The following is a 15,218-nucleotide window of genomic DNA, read 5'->3' on the forward strand; positions in this document are numbered from 1 at the left end:
ATCAACCACCCAAATCTAGCATAGTTAACACCTGTTTCTTGTCCTCATCGAGCTGTTCTTTGAAATTCGCCAAGACCAGGACATGGTCCAGATAATAATAAAGGCATATGCCCTGAAGTCTCAGAAAAGTGATGACTGTCACTAGGACCTTGGAAAAGGTTCTTAGTGAGGTCGATTGACCAAAAGGTAGTCATGTAAACTGGTAATGCTGAAACAAAATGTTGAATCAAAGGTACTTTTGATGCCCCGACACTGGTTGAATATGCAGGTATGCCTTCTCCAGATCTATCGACATCATCCATATCTCTGGATGCAGAACTGCTAAAATTGTTTGCAAGGATTCCATCCTGGAAAGACCTGACCTGAACAAGCATGTTCAGACCTCTGAGGTCCAAGACGCTTTCTGGACCAGAAAAAGTCTGGAATAATACCCTTTCCCCTGTTCTTCCACAGGTACTGATACTACCGCTTGACCCCCGGTTCACGTGATTTAAAACCTCAAAACTTTTTTTGGGGACCTCGATTGGGTTGAACAAACTGGCACCTACGTCTCTGAGGTAGTAATCCTGATCTTCCTCCTGTCACCCTTTGGACACCTTCTTCAAGAGCTTTGCCAAAAAGAAGCTGCCCAACATACTTGTTCCTCCCCTATCAGTAGGTACAGTGTTCTCTCCATTGAAAGCATACTTTCTTTTCATCTGAGCTTATGTGACTTGAAAAACAATTGTTTAATCTCATACATCCAAAAGGAATTCTGCCAGAGGTGTTGTGGCTCCTCAATATGTAGTTTAGCAAAATGCTGTGGCGTCCTCCTGGGTCTTTTTCCCTTGAGCCCTGTCACTCAAAAAATAATGGATGGTGTCCTTGATTTTGTCCTTGATTTTGATAGTCCTGATAGTCCTTGATTTTGGAAGTTAGCTTCTAACTCCTTGGGTAGTTTTTGACTTTTTTGCCTATCATTTTTACTATCCTTCTGCTCATTCTGGGGTTGAATTGTCACTTATAGCAGAATCCGGGGTGCTTTGCTACAGTATAAATTTTACAAGAGGACAGACAGTTTTAAGGGACTTTTAGGCACCAAACACTCAATATTTTTGTACAAACAACAATCTTTAATTCACAAATACCATACAAAAACTTTTTTTAAAAAAATAAAACTTTTTTTAAAAAAATAAAGAACCATTGTTTGTTAAAAACATGTACTAATACATATAGCACAAAGTGTAATGCTGAATCCTCGATGCGTTTCGTTGAACTAGTCCACTTCCTCAGGAGGGAAAAAAAGCCTGCAAACAATAAAAAATATATATATATATATATATATATCCCCCAACAATTCAAAATTCTTTTAGTTATCATATAATTACACACATATAAAGGGTACATGAGACCACTGCTTCCTTAATATTTTCAGGTCCCAGACACCAGCAGAAGAGCAGTGGGATGGATCTCAGTCTGAGTAATCACACTAAAAACCTTCCAGCAAAGCACTAACAAAGAACATTGGCCAATCAAATATCCAAAAACTGGTAAAATGTAAAAGAAAGCCCCCCCAAAGTGTACACTTTAACTGCCTTTAGACAAGACAAAATTGAATTGGAAATACACCCAATTGTATCTTTAAAACACCTACTTTTTATAAATTACCTATGTACTAACCCTTCCAAAAATTCATAACCCCATATAAAAACTGCAATATTGAGACACATGCACATACATGTTTTTAAATGTAGCAATATTCTTAGTCATCATGATTATAAATAAGTAAATTAACCAATGTTATGTATAATCTAAAAGTAAAATAAAGTGTATAGCCCAAATATATAACCCATTTATATCTTTCAAACATGCCATATTTCTATTGCCCCAAAAAACTATAACTTCCTTATATATCACTAAGTGTCCAATCACACATTCCTCATATATCCCCCCATTGTTTCAATATAACCTATATCAAAAAACACCTGATTACCATCATGCTGCCAATTAATTGTTATCCAACAGTTCCTCTATCTATATTAATAGTGCGATAAATTTTGAAAAAATGTTTTCCAACAGGTCTGAAATGCCCACAGCCAAGCACACATATTAAAATTACTGATTTCCACATGTATCCATTAGATCACCAAAAGAATCCACCATTTACAAAAGAATATACATTCCTACCTTTATGTATCGATAACCACAATTAAAATACTGCAGCATTTCCTGACAGGCTGAGATCCATCCCAACAACTCACCTCTTAAGCATCTGGTCCTAAATGATAACGTCCCTCGTGGCGGGCGGAAGCCCCATCCCCCGGCCAGAGATGATGTTATCTGTAAACAGGAACCACGTGGCTCCACTAAGATTATGTAAACCATGTGTGTCTGTACATCTAAAGGACACTGGTGCCCAGCAGAGTGCATACGGCGTCCCATATCGCAGAAGCCGTCTCCCCTTATTAGGGTAAAGCCCTATCACACATAGCCACACAATGGCCATAAAAAACCAAAGTGCAAAACTGGGCACAGAAACCAAGTAAGTCCATGTGACCTGCTCATAATACAAATTAGTTCAAATTAACCATAAATAAACATATACATTAATGCAAATTAATAGGTTTCTTTTTGAAGTATTTTTCTATCTAAATTGCCACCTCCTGGATCGGGATATACCCTTTCTAAGGCGATGAATCTTAATTCATCCAAATTCAAATTGTGTTTTACTCCCATGTGGTGACTTGTGGGGAGTCACAATTTTTCCACTTCTCATATTATAGACATGCTTATAGATCCTCCTACGGAAACCTTTTTTAGTCATTCCAACATAGTTCCACAACTACAGAAGGCTAGGTGAACTACCCCTGTGGTATTACAGTTTACATATCATAGTTACATAGTAGGTTAAGTTGATAAAAGACATACGTCCTTTAGTTCAACCACTAGGGAAATACACATTTCCTAGATATAAAACCCTATACGACATAGTTGATCCAGAGGAAGGCAAAATCAAACCCTGGTACAATTTGCTTCAACAGGGGGGAAAAATTCCTTCCTGATTACATGAGGCAATTGGATGTTCCCTGGATCAACAGTCACTGTAAAGCCTTAATACCCAGTTATATTCTGTGCTTCCAGAAAAGCATTCAGGTTTTTCTTAAAGCAATCCATAGTAGTTGCTGAAACTACTTCCTGAGGGAGCCGATTCCACAATTTCACAGACCTTACAGTGAAGAATCCCTTCCTTATCCGGAGCTTAAACTTCTTTTCCTCCAGACACAAAGAGTGCACTCTTGTTCTTTGTAATGATCCCAAAGTGAATAATGGGGAAGAGAGTTCCCTATATGGACCATTAATATATTTATACAGGGCAATCATATCCCCCCTTAAACGTCTCTTCTCAAGGGACAATAGATTCAGTTCAGGTAATCTCTCCTCATAGCTGAGCTCCTCCATTCCTTTTATTAATTTAGTTGCCCTTCTCTGCACTCTCTCTAATTGTGAACTAGTGCCCAAAACTGGACTGCATATTCCAGATGTGGTCTGACCAATGCTTTGTACAGGGGCAGAATTATGTCTCAATCTCTGCAGTCTATTCCTCTTTTAATACAAGAAAGTACTTTACTAGCTTTAGATATTGCAGCTTGGCATTGCATGCTGGAATTAGGTCTATGATCTACCAGAACCACCAGATCCTTTTCCATTTCTGACTCCCCTAAATGTATTCCCCCTAGTCAGTATGAATCATGCATGTTGGTAGCTCCCAAGTGCATAACTTTACATTTATCTATATTAAATGTCATTTGCCACTTGGCTGCTCAATCAAACAGTACATCCAGGTCTGCTTGTAGATTATTGACATCCTGTATGGACATAATTCCATAACATAGTTTGGTGTCATCTGCAAACACAGAAATGGTACTTTTAATCCCAAACTCTATATAATTTATAAAGATGTTAAATAGTGAAGGTCCCAACATTGAACCCTGGGGTACACCACTAATAACCTTAGACCATTCAGAGTAGGAATCATTAATTACAACTCTCTGGATGCGATCTTTAGGCCAGTTCTCTATATATTTACAGATTGACTTTTCTAAACCTATTGACCCTAACTTGCATATCAACCGTCTGTGGGGTACAGTGTCAAATGCTTTAGCAACGTTCAAGTACACTGTATCAACTGCTATTCCAATGTCTACCTGTTTACTTACTTCCTCATAAAAAGAGAGTAAGTTTGTTTGACAACTGCGGTCTTTCTTGAAGCCATGCTGACTAACACTTATAATAATATTTTCTAGCAGAAACTCCTCTATGTGGTTCTTTATCAAACTCTCTAAGACCTTTCCAACTATGGATGTTAAAATAATGGGTCTGTGGTTACCTGGTAATGACTTTGCTCCCTTTTTGAAGATAGGAACCACAGGAGCCTTACGCCAATCCATCGGTACCTTGCCAGTGACTAAAGAGTCTTTAAAAATTAGAAAATGGCTTTGAAATAAGGGAGCTCAGCTCTTTGAGGACACATGGATGTAGTCCATCAGGTCCTGGTGCTTTGTCAACCTTAATTTTTCCCAGCTGTTTCTCAATCATATCAATTCTGAGCCATTGTGACTCATTTAGGGCAGTGACATTGCTATTATAAATTTGGACTTGAGCTCTGCCATTTTCCTTCATGTACACAGAGCTAAAAAAAGTGTTTAGTAAATCCGCCTTGTCTTTATACCCAGTTACCAACCCAGCGACATCCTTTAAGGAGCCTACATGCTCAGATCTGATCTTTTTGCTATTAATATATTTGAAAAAATCTGGGGGGTTTGCCTTACTTTCCTTTGCAATGTCTTTCATTTTGAAGTTTTGCACATTTTATCTCCTTTTTTATCTTTTGTTATTTTCTTTATAGGTTTCAAATGATGAAGGTGATACTTCATTTTTATATGTTTGGAATGCCCCTTTCTTGTTCATTATGGCTTTTTTTTATAAGCTGTGAGCCACATAGGTTTTAATTTTAGCCTCTTAAACGTATTACTCATTGGAATATATTTTTCAGTTTGCTTTTGTAGAACATACTTGAAACATTGCCATTTCTGTTTTGTGTTCTTTGAGGACAATATTCTCCCAGTCCAAGTCACAGAGAGCCACCCTTAATGGAAAATTTGCTCTCTTAAATTAAATGTTTTTATCTTTTCTGTTTTTGCTTCCTGTTTACAACTTACATTAAATGAAATCATACTATGGTCACTGCTACCCAGATTCTCTTTTATTTTATATCTTTTATATCCATTTATTTTTACATTGGTTGGTATATGAAATGTACCGGTTTACATGCTCGATAACTGCAGGTAGCTTATAAATAATGGTGCAAGGAGGGCCCAATATAGGTATCCTCTCCCTAAGAATGTAAGAAACCAGGAGTTGTATCCTGTATAAAGATAACACTAGGGAACGCATTTTTTTGTTGAGATAGATCTTACACTTGTTTTTTTACTTATTTTTGCGTGGTGAATCCAGAAATGACCATAGTGTATTTGCTATCACATCCAGTTTTTACGATACAGGGTACCCTTCATTTTTGTTAATAAACATACAAATTTTACATACAATGAAAAATTAATGAAATATTAACTTGAATGTACAGTTTATTTAATTTTATTTGTTCATACAAAGGAAATATTGTTACTCTATAACATTTTTATACAGTAAAACATTTGAAAATTATTCGAGTAAGCGGTTAAGGTAAACATTTACCCTTATAGCTTTTCCTGGAGTGTTTAGTGTTAGGACAATCCCGCAGGATGCTCCAACAATAGTCAACCATCATATGTACATCCCATCTACCCTGAAACCGTCCTTCCATGACCTTCAAATCTTGGTGGAATTTTTCACCTTGCTCATCACTGACTGCACCAAGGTGTTACGGGAAGTAAGAAAGATGGCTTTGCAGAAAATGCACCTTGATGCTCATGTTGCAACCAAGCATTTTGTAGCTCTTCAAGAGTTTCTGGTCAATTTCAGTGTAATTATTTGCTTGTGTGTTTCCAAGAAAGTCCTTGACAATGGCTTTGAATGATAACCAAACATTCTTTTTGACTTCTGACATTGACCTGATGAAATGTCTATCTTTGATGAGCTGTCGAATCTGTGGACCACCAAACACACTGGCCTTTATTTGTTCAAATGACAGGCTAGGAAATGCCAAAATAAGGTACTTGAAACCGTCTCCTTTAGTTGGCAAAGCTTTAACGAACTGCTTCATCAGACCCAATTTCATGTGCATAGGCGGGAAATTAATATTCTTTCTATCAACAAGTGGCTCATGTAGAATGTTTGGATCACCTGGTTTTAGGGCAGATCTTGAAGGCCAATTCCACACCGGCCTTTATTTTTTTCAAATTGGAGGCTAGGAAATGCCAAAATGAGGTACTTGAGGACTTTCAGTTCTGGGTCACCTTGGAAAAGTACCGGAACGCTGAGGCTCCAATTTACTCAGAGGTTATCTGGTATTAATCCACCAATCCTCTTCAAACACCCTCCTTCTGACACAGGAGCAAGCGGGACATGGGCAATGGATACATTTGGTGGACGGCCCCTCCTCACATGCAGAGAATGCAGAGGGTGAAATAATGTGCACTCCTGGAGATTACACAATACAGAAATTAAGATGAAAATTAGGCGTGTTTTACAGATGACGTTTTTCTTTTCTCTTCAGCTCCCCCCACTGACCTTTCCTTTATCCAACACATCTTTGCTCAATTTGAGAATTGTTCAGGCCTTAAAATGAATGTTGATAAAAGTGAAAATCTCCCGCTCACTCCTCATAGGAGGGACAATTGGGACAAGCATTCCTCCTTTTTGATTGCAAAGGAACATATTACATATCTTGGAATAAAAATAGGCAAACAACCTTCATTCATATATGTTAAACTATCCTCCTCTATTCAACAAACTGCAAAGGGAACTGGAGATGTTGCTGCTGGCCGCATAAATGATGTTGTTTTCCAAGCTTCTGTACCCCATGCAGACCATATCATTACTGCTACGAAAACAAGACATAATGAATCTTAAAAAAATTTTCTTATGGTTTATATGGCAGGGTATGCCTCCCCGTATATCATTGCAGAAACTATACCTACTTAAAACAGCAGGTTAGTTACCTTTTTCGATGTGGGAAGATACAACTTAGCCTGTTTAACGAGGCACATAATTGAAAGGCACCTCGTTTTTTTACAATTATAAGTTGGAAAAAGCAGTAGCTCATTCTTTGGACCTGAGGGCACTGCTTCATAGCCCTCTTCGATCACTTCCCACACATCTAAGGAGCAACATTGTCATTAGGGACACTATTTTGGTATGGAGGAAGGTGAGGAAAAGGATGAAGGTGCCAATTCAGTTTATCTAGATATCTCCCAATCTGTTGCAATCATATGTTTCCACAGGGGGATGCCCATGCGATATTTCATAGGTGGAGACGCAAACACAGAGCAACAGCAGGCGACCTATACAAACAGGAAATGGGGTGTCTATTGACCTTTAGGGAACTACGCTTGAGACTGTCGCAACCGACATTTCTCCCACATCCTTTACACTATCTACAAGTTACTAATTACATTAAATCGATTGTACCAAATATTCAAGGGGTGCTGGGCTATAATCATGTGACAATTTACTGTTCCTTCCATTTCAGAAATTTATAAAATGATACAAGTTTATTTTCATAAATCACTTATGACAACTAATGTGACTAAGTGGGGGGAGGAATTACACATAGCGGATGTCATCCCCACTGTTATTCGAGGATACCAAACGGTATGAAAAGCCATGGTGAACGAAGGATGGAGGGAGACTCAATTCAAACAGTTACTTAGGGCTTACAGAGTCTTTAGGAACACAGAGGGGTTGCATACACCAACCGACTTGGCTTTTGCTTGCCCAAAATGTAAAGTCCCCTCAACTACTCTGGTGCACCGTCTGTGGTCATGTCCACTAATTCAAAGGTACTATATTATGTATGTGAAGTGACTAAATATTTTGTTCTCGCAAATCCTAGCTTGTGTCCAATTCAGTTGTTGGGATGATCTGATAGAAGAGGTACCAGGAAGGGGTAGAAGGGACTGGATCTCAGTCTGTCTTTGGCGGCGAGACAAGCACTGCGATCGAGCTGGTTGTCCCCCTATCCCCCAAAATGGAGAGCCTCCGCTCTCTGTGCAGTATTCCAAAGTGAACCTCTGGACACTGAATGGAATGATGACAGGCTTGTTGACCAATTTTTGAAAAATGGTATGCCTATATTCTTTATATACGTACACAGAGGCGGCCCAGAGGCAAATTCTAATACCTTTTCAACACTCTACCTGGTATATCCTGAATGTATATCTATAAAGTATTTATTTGTATTACCACATTGTAGGCAAATACAAACTGCTATGTACACAAACATCGGCACTGGGTTTCATTACTGTGGCCTTGTTTATTTGTATGCAACTGAACCTATAATGATCCTATGTACTCCACATCTCGAGTTTAATCTGTTTTACTAAATTGTATGTATTGCGATCTTCCTTTTATTTTACCCTATCTTATTTTGTTTGGTTCTCTTTTTACCTCTAATTTCGTTGTTTATATTTGTATTGGTTTATATTCGAAAAATTTAATAAAAACAACATGAGGTACTTGAAACAGTCCCCTTTAGTTGGCAAAGCTTTAACGAACTGCTCCATCAGATCCAGTTTCATCTGCAGAGGCAGCGTGCAGTGTAACCATATATATAAGGATTTATGTTTAGTGCCATAGATTATTTGTTGGTTTGAATAACACCAGGGAACAATTTTGAACAAATTTTTTATTGACTTTTTTTTAGATTTTTAAAATTATTTACACTACAATAGGTATGCTGATTCTGAAAGTGCAGTTAGTTTTCTTCTATCACATCAGTTTTTTTCTCTACCACGTATATTAATGCGATTTCTGTAGCGTTGATTTGTATAGGCTATTAATTTACATGCAAGACAGTGTGGTAAGAGGTTGTGCACTGCTCTACGTAGTGAATAGGCAAAATTTATTTTTCTACTTACACATGTATTTCTTTTCTTTCAGATCATGTCTGCCTCTGCTGTTTCTCATCATAAGTGCCTAAACAACCCTGATTCATTTTGTTGGATCTGTGGCAGTTTCACCATTCACAGTCAAACATCAGCACATTTGTAGCGCAAGCCTATTTGGCATATTTCAAAGTTAAACTTAGTGATCAAGATAAGTCTTTGGCTCCTCAAGGTGTGCAAACAGTGTGTCGAGGGTTTACGGACGTGGACAAAGGGAACGCGTGAAAAGATGCCATTTGGTTTACCTATGGTTTGGCGAGAGCCAGGAAATCATTTCAGTGACTGTTACTTTGTGTAGTGAAAACTTCAGGATATAACAAGAAAAATAAATGTAACATAGAGTATCCTAGTCTACCAATGGCTATATGCCCAGTAGCTCATTCAGATGAAATCCCAGTGGCGGTTTTTGTTACACTACCCTCTCTTGAAGAACATGATTATGGTAATGAACTAGGTGACAACAATGATGAAGAGTTTGAAATTGAAGAGGACTCTGTTCGTAAGGGATGTGATCAGGAGGAGATGAGTGATTTGGCATGTGATTTGGGACGAAAAAGGCTCAGAATTCCTTGCATCAAGACTGCGTAGGAAAAACTTACAAAGGTATTGTATTATCAAACCAGAATAATTGCATTTCTGCAGTACTTTAGAACTGACAGTGGCTTTGTGTATTAACTTACCATACCTCAACTCAACTGAATGGCGACAATTCATCGATGGCTCAAAGCAGAGCCTAAAGTGTGTCCTCCTTCACAATGTCAATATATTTGGGTCAGTCCCAATTGGCCATTCAGTTTCTCTTTGTGAAGAATATGCAGACATAAAGAGAGTTATTGAGTTGTTGCAATATCACCAACACAATTGGGTCATCTGTGTTAACCTTAAAATGGTATCCTTCCTTCTTAGTCAGCAACGCGGATACAACAAGTATCCCTGTTATCTGTGCATGTGGGACAGCAGTGCTTGTGAGAGGCAATGGGGGGAAAGGAATTGGCCTCCAAGATCTGCCCTAAAACCAGGTGATCCAAACATTCTACATGAGCCACTTGTTGATAGAAAGAATATTATATGCCCGCCTCTGCACATGAAACTAGGTCTGATGAAGCAGTTTGTTAAAGCTTTGCCAACTGAAGGAAACTGTTTCAAGTACCTTATTTTGGCATTTCCTAGCCTGTAATTTGAAAAAAAAAAAAGGTTGGTGTGTTTGATGATCCACAGATTCGGCAGCTCATTAAAGATGAACAATTCATCAGGACAATGTCAGAAGTCGAAAAGAATCTTTGGTTATCATTCAAAGCCATTGTCAATGAGTTTCTTGGAAACACACAAGCAAATAATTACACTGAAACTGATCAGAAACTCTTGGAGAGCTACAAAATGTTTGGTTGCAATAAGAGAATTAAGGTGCATTTTCTGCAAAGCCTTCTTTCTAACTTCCTGGAAAACCTTGGTGCAGTCAGTGATGAGCAAGGTGAACAATTCCACCAAAATTTAAAGGTCATGGAAGGACGGTATCAGGGTAGATAGGATGTACATATGATGGCTGACTATTAATTTCTGGATTCACTACCCAAATATTAGTAAAAAACAAGTGTAAGATCTAACTTAACAAAAATGTGTTCCCCAGTGTAGAATTATAGCCAAACTTAATTTTCTACTTTTACCTATTTGATGTAATATATTAAGTAAAACCTTGATTGCTGTAATTTATTATGACTGTATGCGGATATCAAATGAACCTTCTGTAATATAAACCCCTTCCTACAAAAGATCTGATTTATTATATATTTTGCAAAACTTTTATTGATGTAATGTATTTTCACTGTATTATGATAACCATCAAACTTTTTGTATAGTACTTTTTCTTACAAAAGATCTGATCTTTATACGTTTTGTCAAAAATACAGCTCCACTGCTCTCTCATTTCCCTGCAGTTCAAAAAATCATGAATATGACATATGACCATGAGATGGGACCTCTGGGTATGCCCCCTGACTTGAGGGGGCAGGGGCATCGGCATAAATTTGGTCGGTGCACTAAGAGCGTATGGTGGTGACACTGTCACCCCATCATGCTGCATCCCCGTATGTGCCCGTTCTATTGGATGAGTGCGCTGTGCTAATCAAGGTGCATCATCCAGATGCACGGCGTATTAGCACTGAGCCAGAGGACCTGCCCTGGGATTCCCTTCTCTGCTCTCTCCCCCTCCCCTGCTATCCCCCTTTCCTCCTACGTCATCCGATGGGCGGACTCCTACGGGATGTCCTCCAATCGGATGTCTTCTATGCACGCTGTACATGCTCTCTGACGTGCACATGGTGAGAGGAATGTCCGGAACGCCAACCCATTAGTCCATATATGGGCGGCTTCAGGAGACTCCCGTCATTCGGCTTTCCACCCTTGACTGCAGCGGCGGCTCACACTGCAGGCAACTCTGGGATACATCCAGGGGTAAGTGCCTAAACAAACAAACCTAAATAATGGCTTAACCTCCTGAGCGTTACACTGAGGTCTAGATTTCTGTACCAAAAGTGATCCACTGTTTTTCATGAAATTTTTTTTTGTGATCAGAAAGGGAATTTGAATGGCACATGAGTGATCAGAAGGGGAATACCGGTATGAATGGCACATGAGTGATCAGAAGGGAAATAATCTTTCAGAATCTTTTTTTCTAGATTTTCCTCCTTTAAAATTGGGTGCGTCTTATATGGCGAAAAATACGGTACATTGGTGCTTCTAGCAGATATGCATATCCCTACAGGATATTTTTTTTGACCCCTGATATACCATATGTAATTAAATACTAAGACTAATATGATATTGATTATTGCAACCTTAGATAGTACATTTTAATGGAAGTAATTTAATTATCACTAAACGTATGAAATAAAACAATTATTTAAATACCAATATACTATTGTAACACGTTTAATAAATATTTAGATGTTTTCAAGAAACAGTGCTTTGAACTCCATTATAAGTAGCATTACCTTGAGGAAGCCTAGATTGGGCGAAACGCGTCAGGTTACCAAAGCTGTGATATAAAGAAATATTCAAATGTTACACGTTCTATGCACTTTAAGTAGTTGATTTGTGTCTAGTATAGGAGGTACACAACCTCTAAAAGTAAGGAAGTACCTCTCCAACTGTACTGTGGATGTTAACGAAAATGTATAGGTAACTAACCTCAAGGGATGAGGAAGTACCTTACAAATTTGTATTGCTGTCCTTTTCATAGACTAGAGAATGTATTAATGAGTGTTGTTGAATACACAAGAAATTGTTGCCAAAAAACCCTGTCTTTGGACCAGATTTATTTTGATACAGCCAAACTGTAACTATTGTTGGTAGGGATCGGTTAAATACAGTGTTTGCTTAGAACTAGTGGTAATAGTACCTTGAGGGGGATGAGGTTCACATCTGAGATGATGTCTATAATGAATAAGGTAAACATTCTTCCAATATTTCAAATGGTCAATAGAGGGCGTCCACACTGCAAACACAAACCACTACTCACTTCACCAGACACGTTCCCATCCTTATTACTCCCCTAACCCACCCATTTGCACAGTTACATACTAAAATATTAGGCTTTGCCCCCTTCCAGATAAAATAGAAAAATGAGTGTGGGGGCATATGGCAGCCTAATATCTTAGTATGTAACTGTGAACTGTGCAAATATCAGGTCTTTGCGATTCTTAAAACTGTTTTTTCATTTAGTGAGAAGTTGTGATAGCAGAGGCACAAGCAACTTTCACATCGTTGAAGTTACGGGCCATCGTGAAGTTTTTGATTCTTCAGGGAAAGTCAGCAAAGGACATTCAGACTGAGATGTCAAAAACACTGGGGGAGAAGTGTCCTTCCTACAGCACTGTCAAAACCTGGATATCTCGTTTCAAGTCTAGGCATTTCACCGTTGAAGATGACCCCTTCAGTGGGCACCCCCCAACCTCAACTCACCCGGCAACCTGCGATGCTGTCCATGAGCTGATTATTGAGGACCAGCGAATATTTGCAAAAATGATAGCCCAGATACTTGCCATCTCATGGGAGTGTGTTGGGTTTGTTATCACCACTATCCTAGACATGCGCAAGCTTTCAGCGAAGTGGGTGACGAAATCTTTGAACAGTGATCAGAAGAAGGAACGAGTTGAAGCATCCAAAGCTGTTTTAGCCCATTTTGAAGCTGCACGGGACTTTTTGGCTAGGTTAGTGACAAGAGATGAAACCTGGCTCCACATCTATGATCCTGAAACCAAGTAACAGGCAAAGAAATGGCACCACAGCGGGTTCCCGTGGCCAAAGAAGTTCCGAACTCAGAAATCGTCCAAAAAAGTCATGGCGTCTGTTTTCTGGGACAAAGATGGTATTCTGTTGATGGACTACCTACCTCATGGCTCTACTATCACCGGACAGTATTATGCTAACCTCCTGGACCAGCTGAAGGAGGCAATTAGGACGAAACACCGTGGAAAGTTGACCAAAGGGATCCTTTTTTTTGCAGGACAATGCACCTGCGCACACGTCCAACGTTGTGGCTGCCAAACTGAACACCCTGGGTTTCCAATTGGTCCACCATCCCCCCTACTCACCTGACCTGGCCCCTTCGGACTATTATCTGTTCCCAAATGTGAAAAAACACCTGAAGGGGCAACGTTTTGAGGACATTTCTGACGTCAAAGATGCTGCTGAGAGCTGGTTTGCAGCCCAACCAAAGGACTTTAAACGGTCTAGAAAAGCTGCAACTACGCTGTACCAACTGCATCAGTCTCGGGGGAATATGTTGAATAAATGTGTTATTTCATAACTCTGGCTCTCTTCTTTCTGGGCAAAGCCAGGAACTTCTCAGCACCCCCTTGTATCTCATTACTTGCTAATGTGGATGCTAGTACATTGGAAAAACCAAAAAAGCATTCTTTAGGAGAATCTACGAACATGTCTACACCATAAATACTGGAAAGATGTTAACACCTATAAGTTACCATGTAGGCACCAATTTTGATCCCATTTAAGGCTTTAGAGAGAGTCTTTCATAACCCTAGGGGAGGTGACATAGACAAAATCCTTTTACAAAAAGAAACCCAATGGATTTTTCTGTTAAATGCCACAACCCCACCTGGCCTCAAGGATATGGATATATGATTTCTATTCTATTATAATGGGTATATACCTTACCATATAAACATGACACAAATCCTAACATCCTAATAAGATTGAATGATGTAAACACAACACTATAAATTTTATACCTCATGACATTGGGATTCTTCTTTCTCAGATGAAAAATACTGATACTGCATTGTTACATACAATGACTTGTTATATTGGTGTTATTTTGGTACATTGCTCCCACTGTAAATATATGGGATGAATGTCGTCAATATCGAATTTAGTATGTTTGTGACCATTATTATCATATTTCCCTTATGTATACCTGTTGTGATCAGGGTCTCTGCTCCTAACAATGATGACAAACATTAAACCTATATTGTTACATATAGTGCTTTGTTATCTGGACGCTTCATTGTTTTATATTACTACATTATTCCCACTGCACATATCGGATGGATTCTGTAAATATTGTACTTAGTTTTTCTGCTACTATATTTTATATTATGGGAATATAGCAATCTCCTGAAATGAGCATTCCTTCCATTTTTGCTTTCATCCATCTACTTACTGACCTTTATTATATGAGAATATGTATCTATAAAAATATTTTAATGTATCTACCTATCTATGTGAGTAAACTGTATTACCACTGCACTACTCCATATTGTGACTGATATTCCATGTAACGTTTATGTATTGCAATCGTTTCTTCACCAATATAAGTCATCAGTTTCATATATTTGTAGGATTGTTATGAAATATTTTGTGGACAGGAATTATTACATGCATGACTCATTAATCCTTATAATATAATATACCATGATGTACTGTCAACTTTATCCCATGTAATATCTATGTATGGTTGTAGATTCCATATTAATATAGGTCATCAGGTTTACTGTGTCATTTTGTTATATATATCTTCTTCACCACTATACCCTCTTCTTATTCTATTATGCTCTTGCCTGTAACACCCTTTTTACAGAAATAATCCCATAAATCTACTCTTTAAATTTGTTACAATCC

General features: G+C 38.5%; 2 protein-coding genes across 6 annotated transcripts in view; one reads left to right on the top strand and one right to left on the bottom strand.

Moving 5' to 3' along the window:
• Positions 1 to 9,624, top strand: part of AOPEP (aminopeptidase O (putative)) — a 404,684-nt gene extending 395,060 nt beyond the window's left edge. The window contains exon 14 of the mRNA XM_072414969.1: positions 9,076 to 9,624. Within this exon, the coding sequence (XP_072271070.1) occupies positions 9,076 to 9,186 (111 nt within the window). The 3' untranslated portion in view covers positions 9,187 to 9,624. The remainder of the gene's footprint in view (positions 1 to 9,075) is intronic.
• The window catches only part of FANCC (FA complementation group C), a 187,981-nt gene that overhangs the window by 48,844 nt on the left and 123,919 nt on the right, over positions 1 to 15,218 (bottom strand). The gene's annotated exons all lie outside the window — the stretch shown is intronic.

This window comes from Pyxicephalus adspersus, chromosome 6 (assembly GCF_032062135.1).
Source record: "Pyxicephalus adspersus chromosome 6, UCB_Pads_2.0, whole genome shotgun sequence".
Lineage (NCBI taxonomy): Eukaryota > Metazoa > Chordata > Amphibia > Anura > Pyxicephalidae > Pyxicephalus > Pyxicephalus adspersus.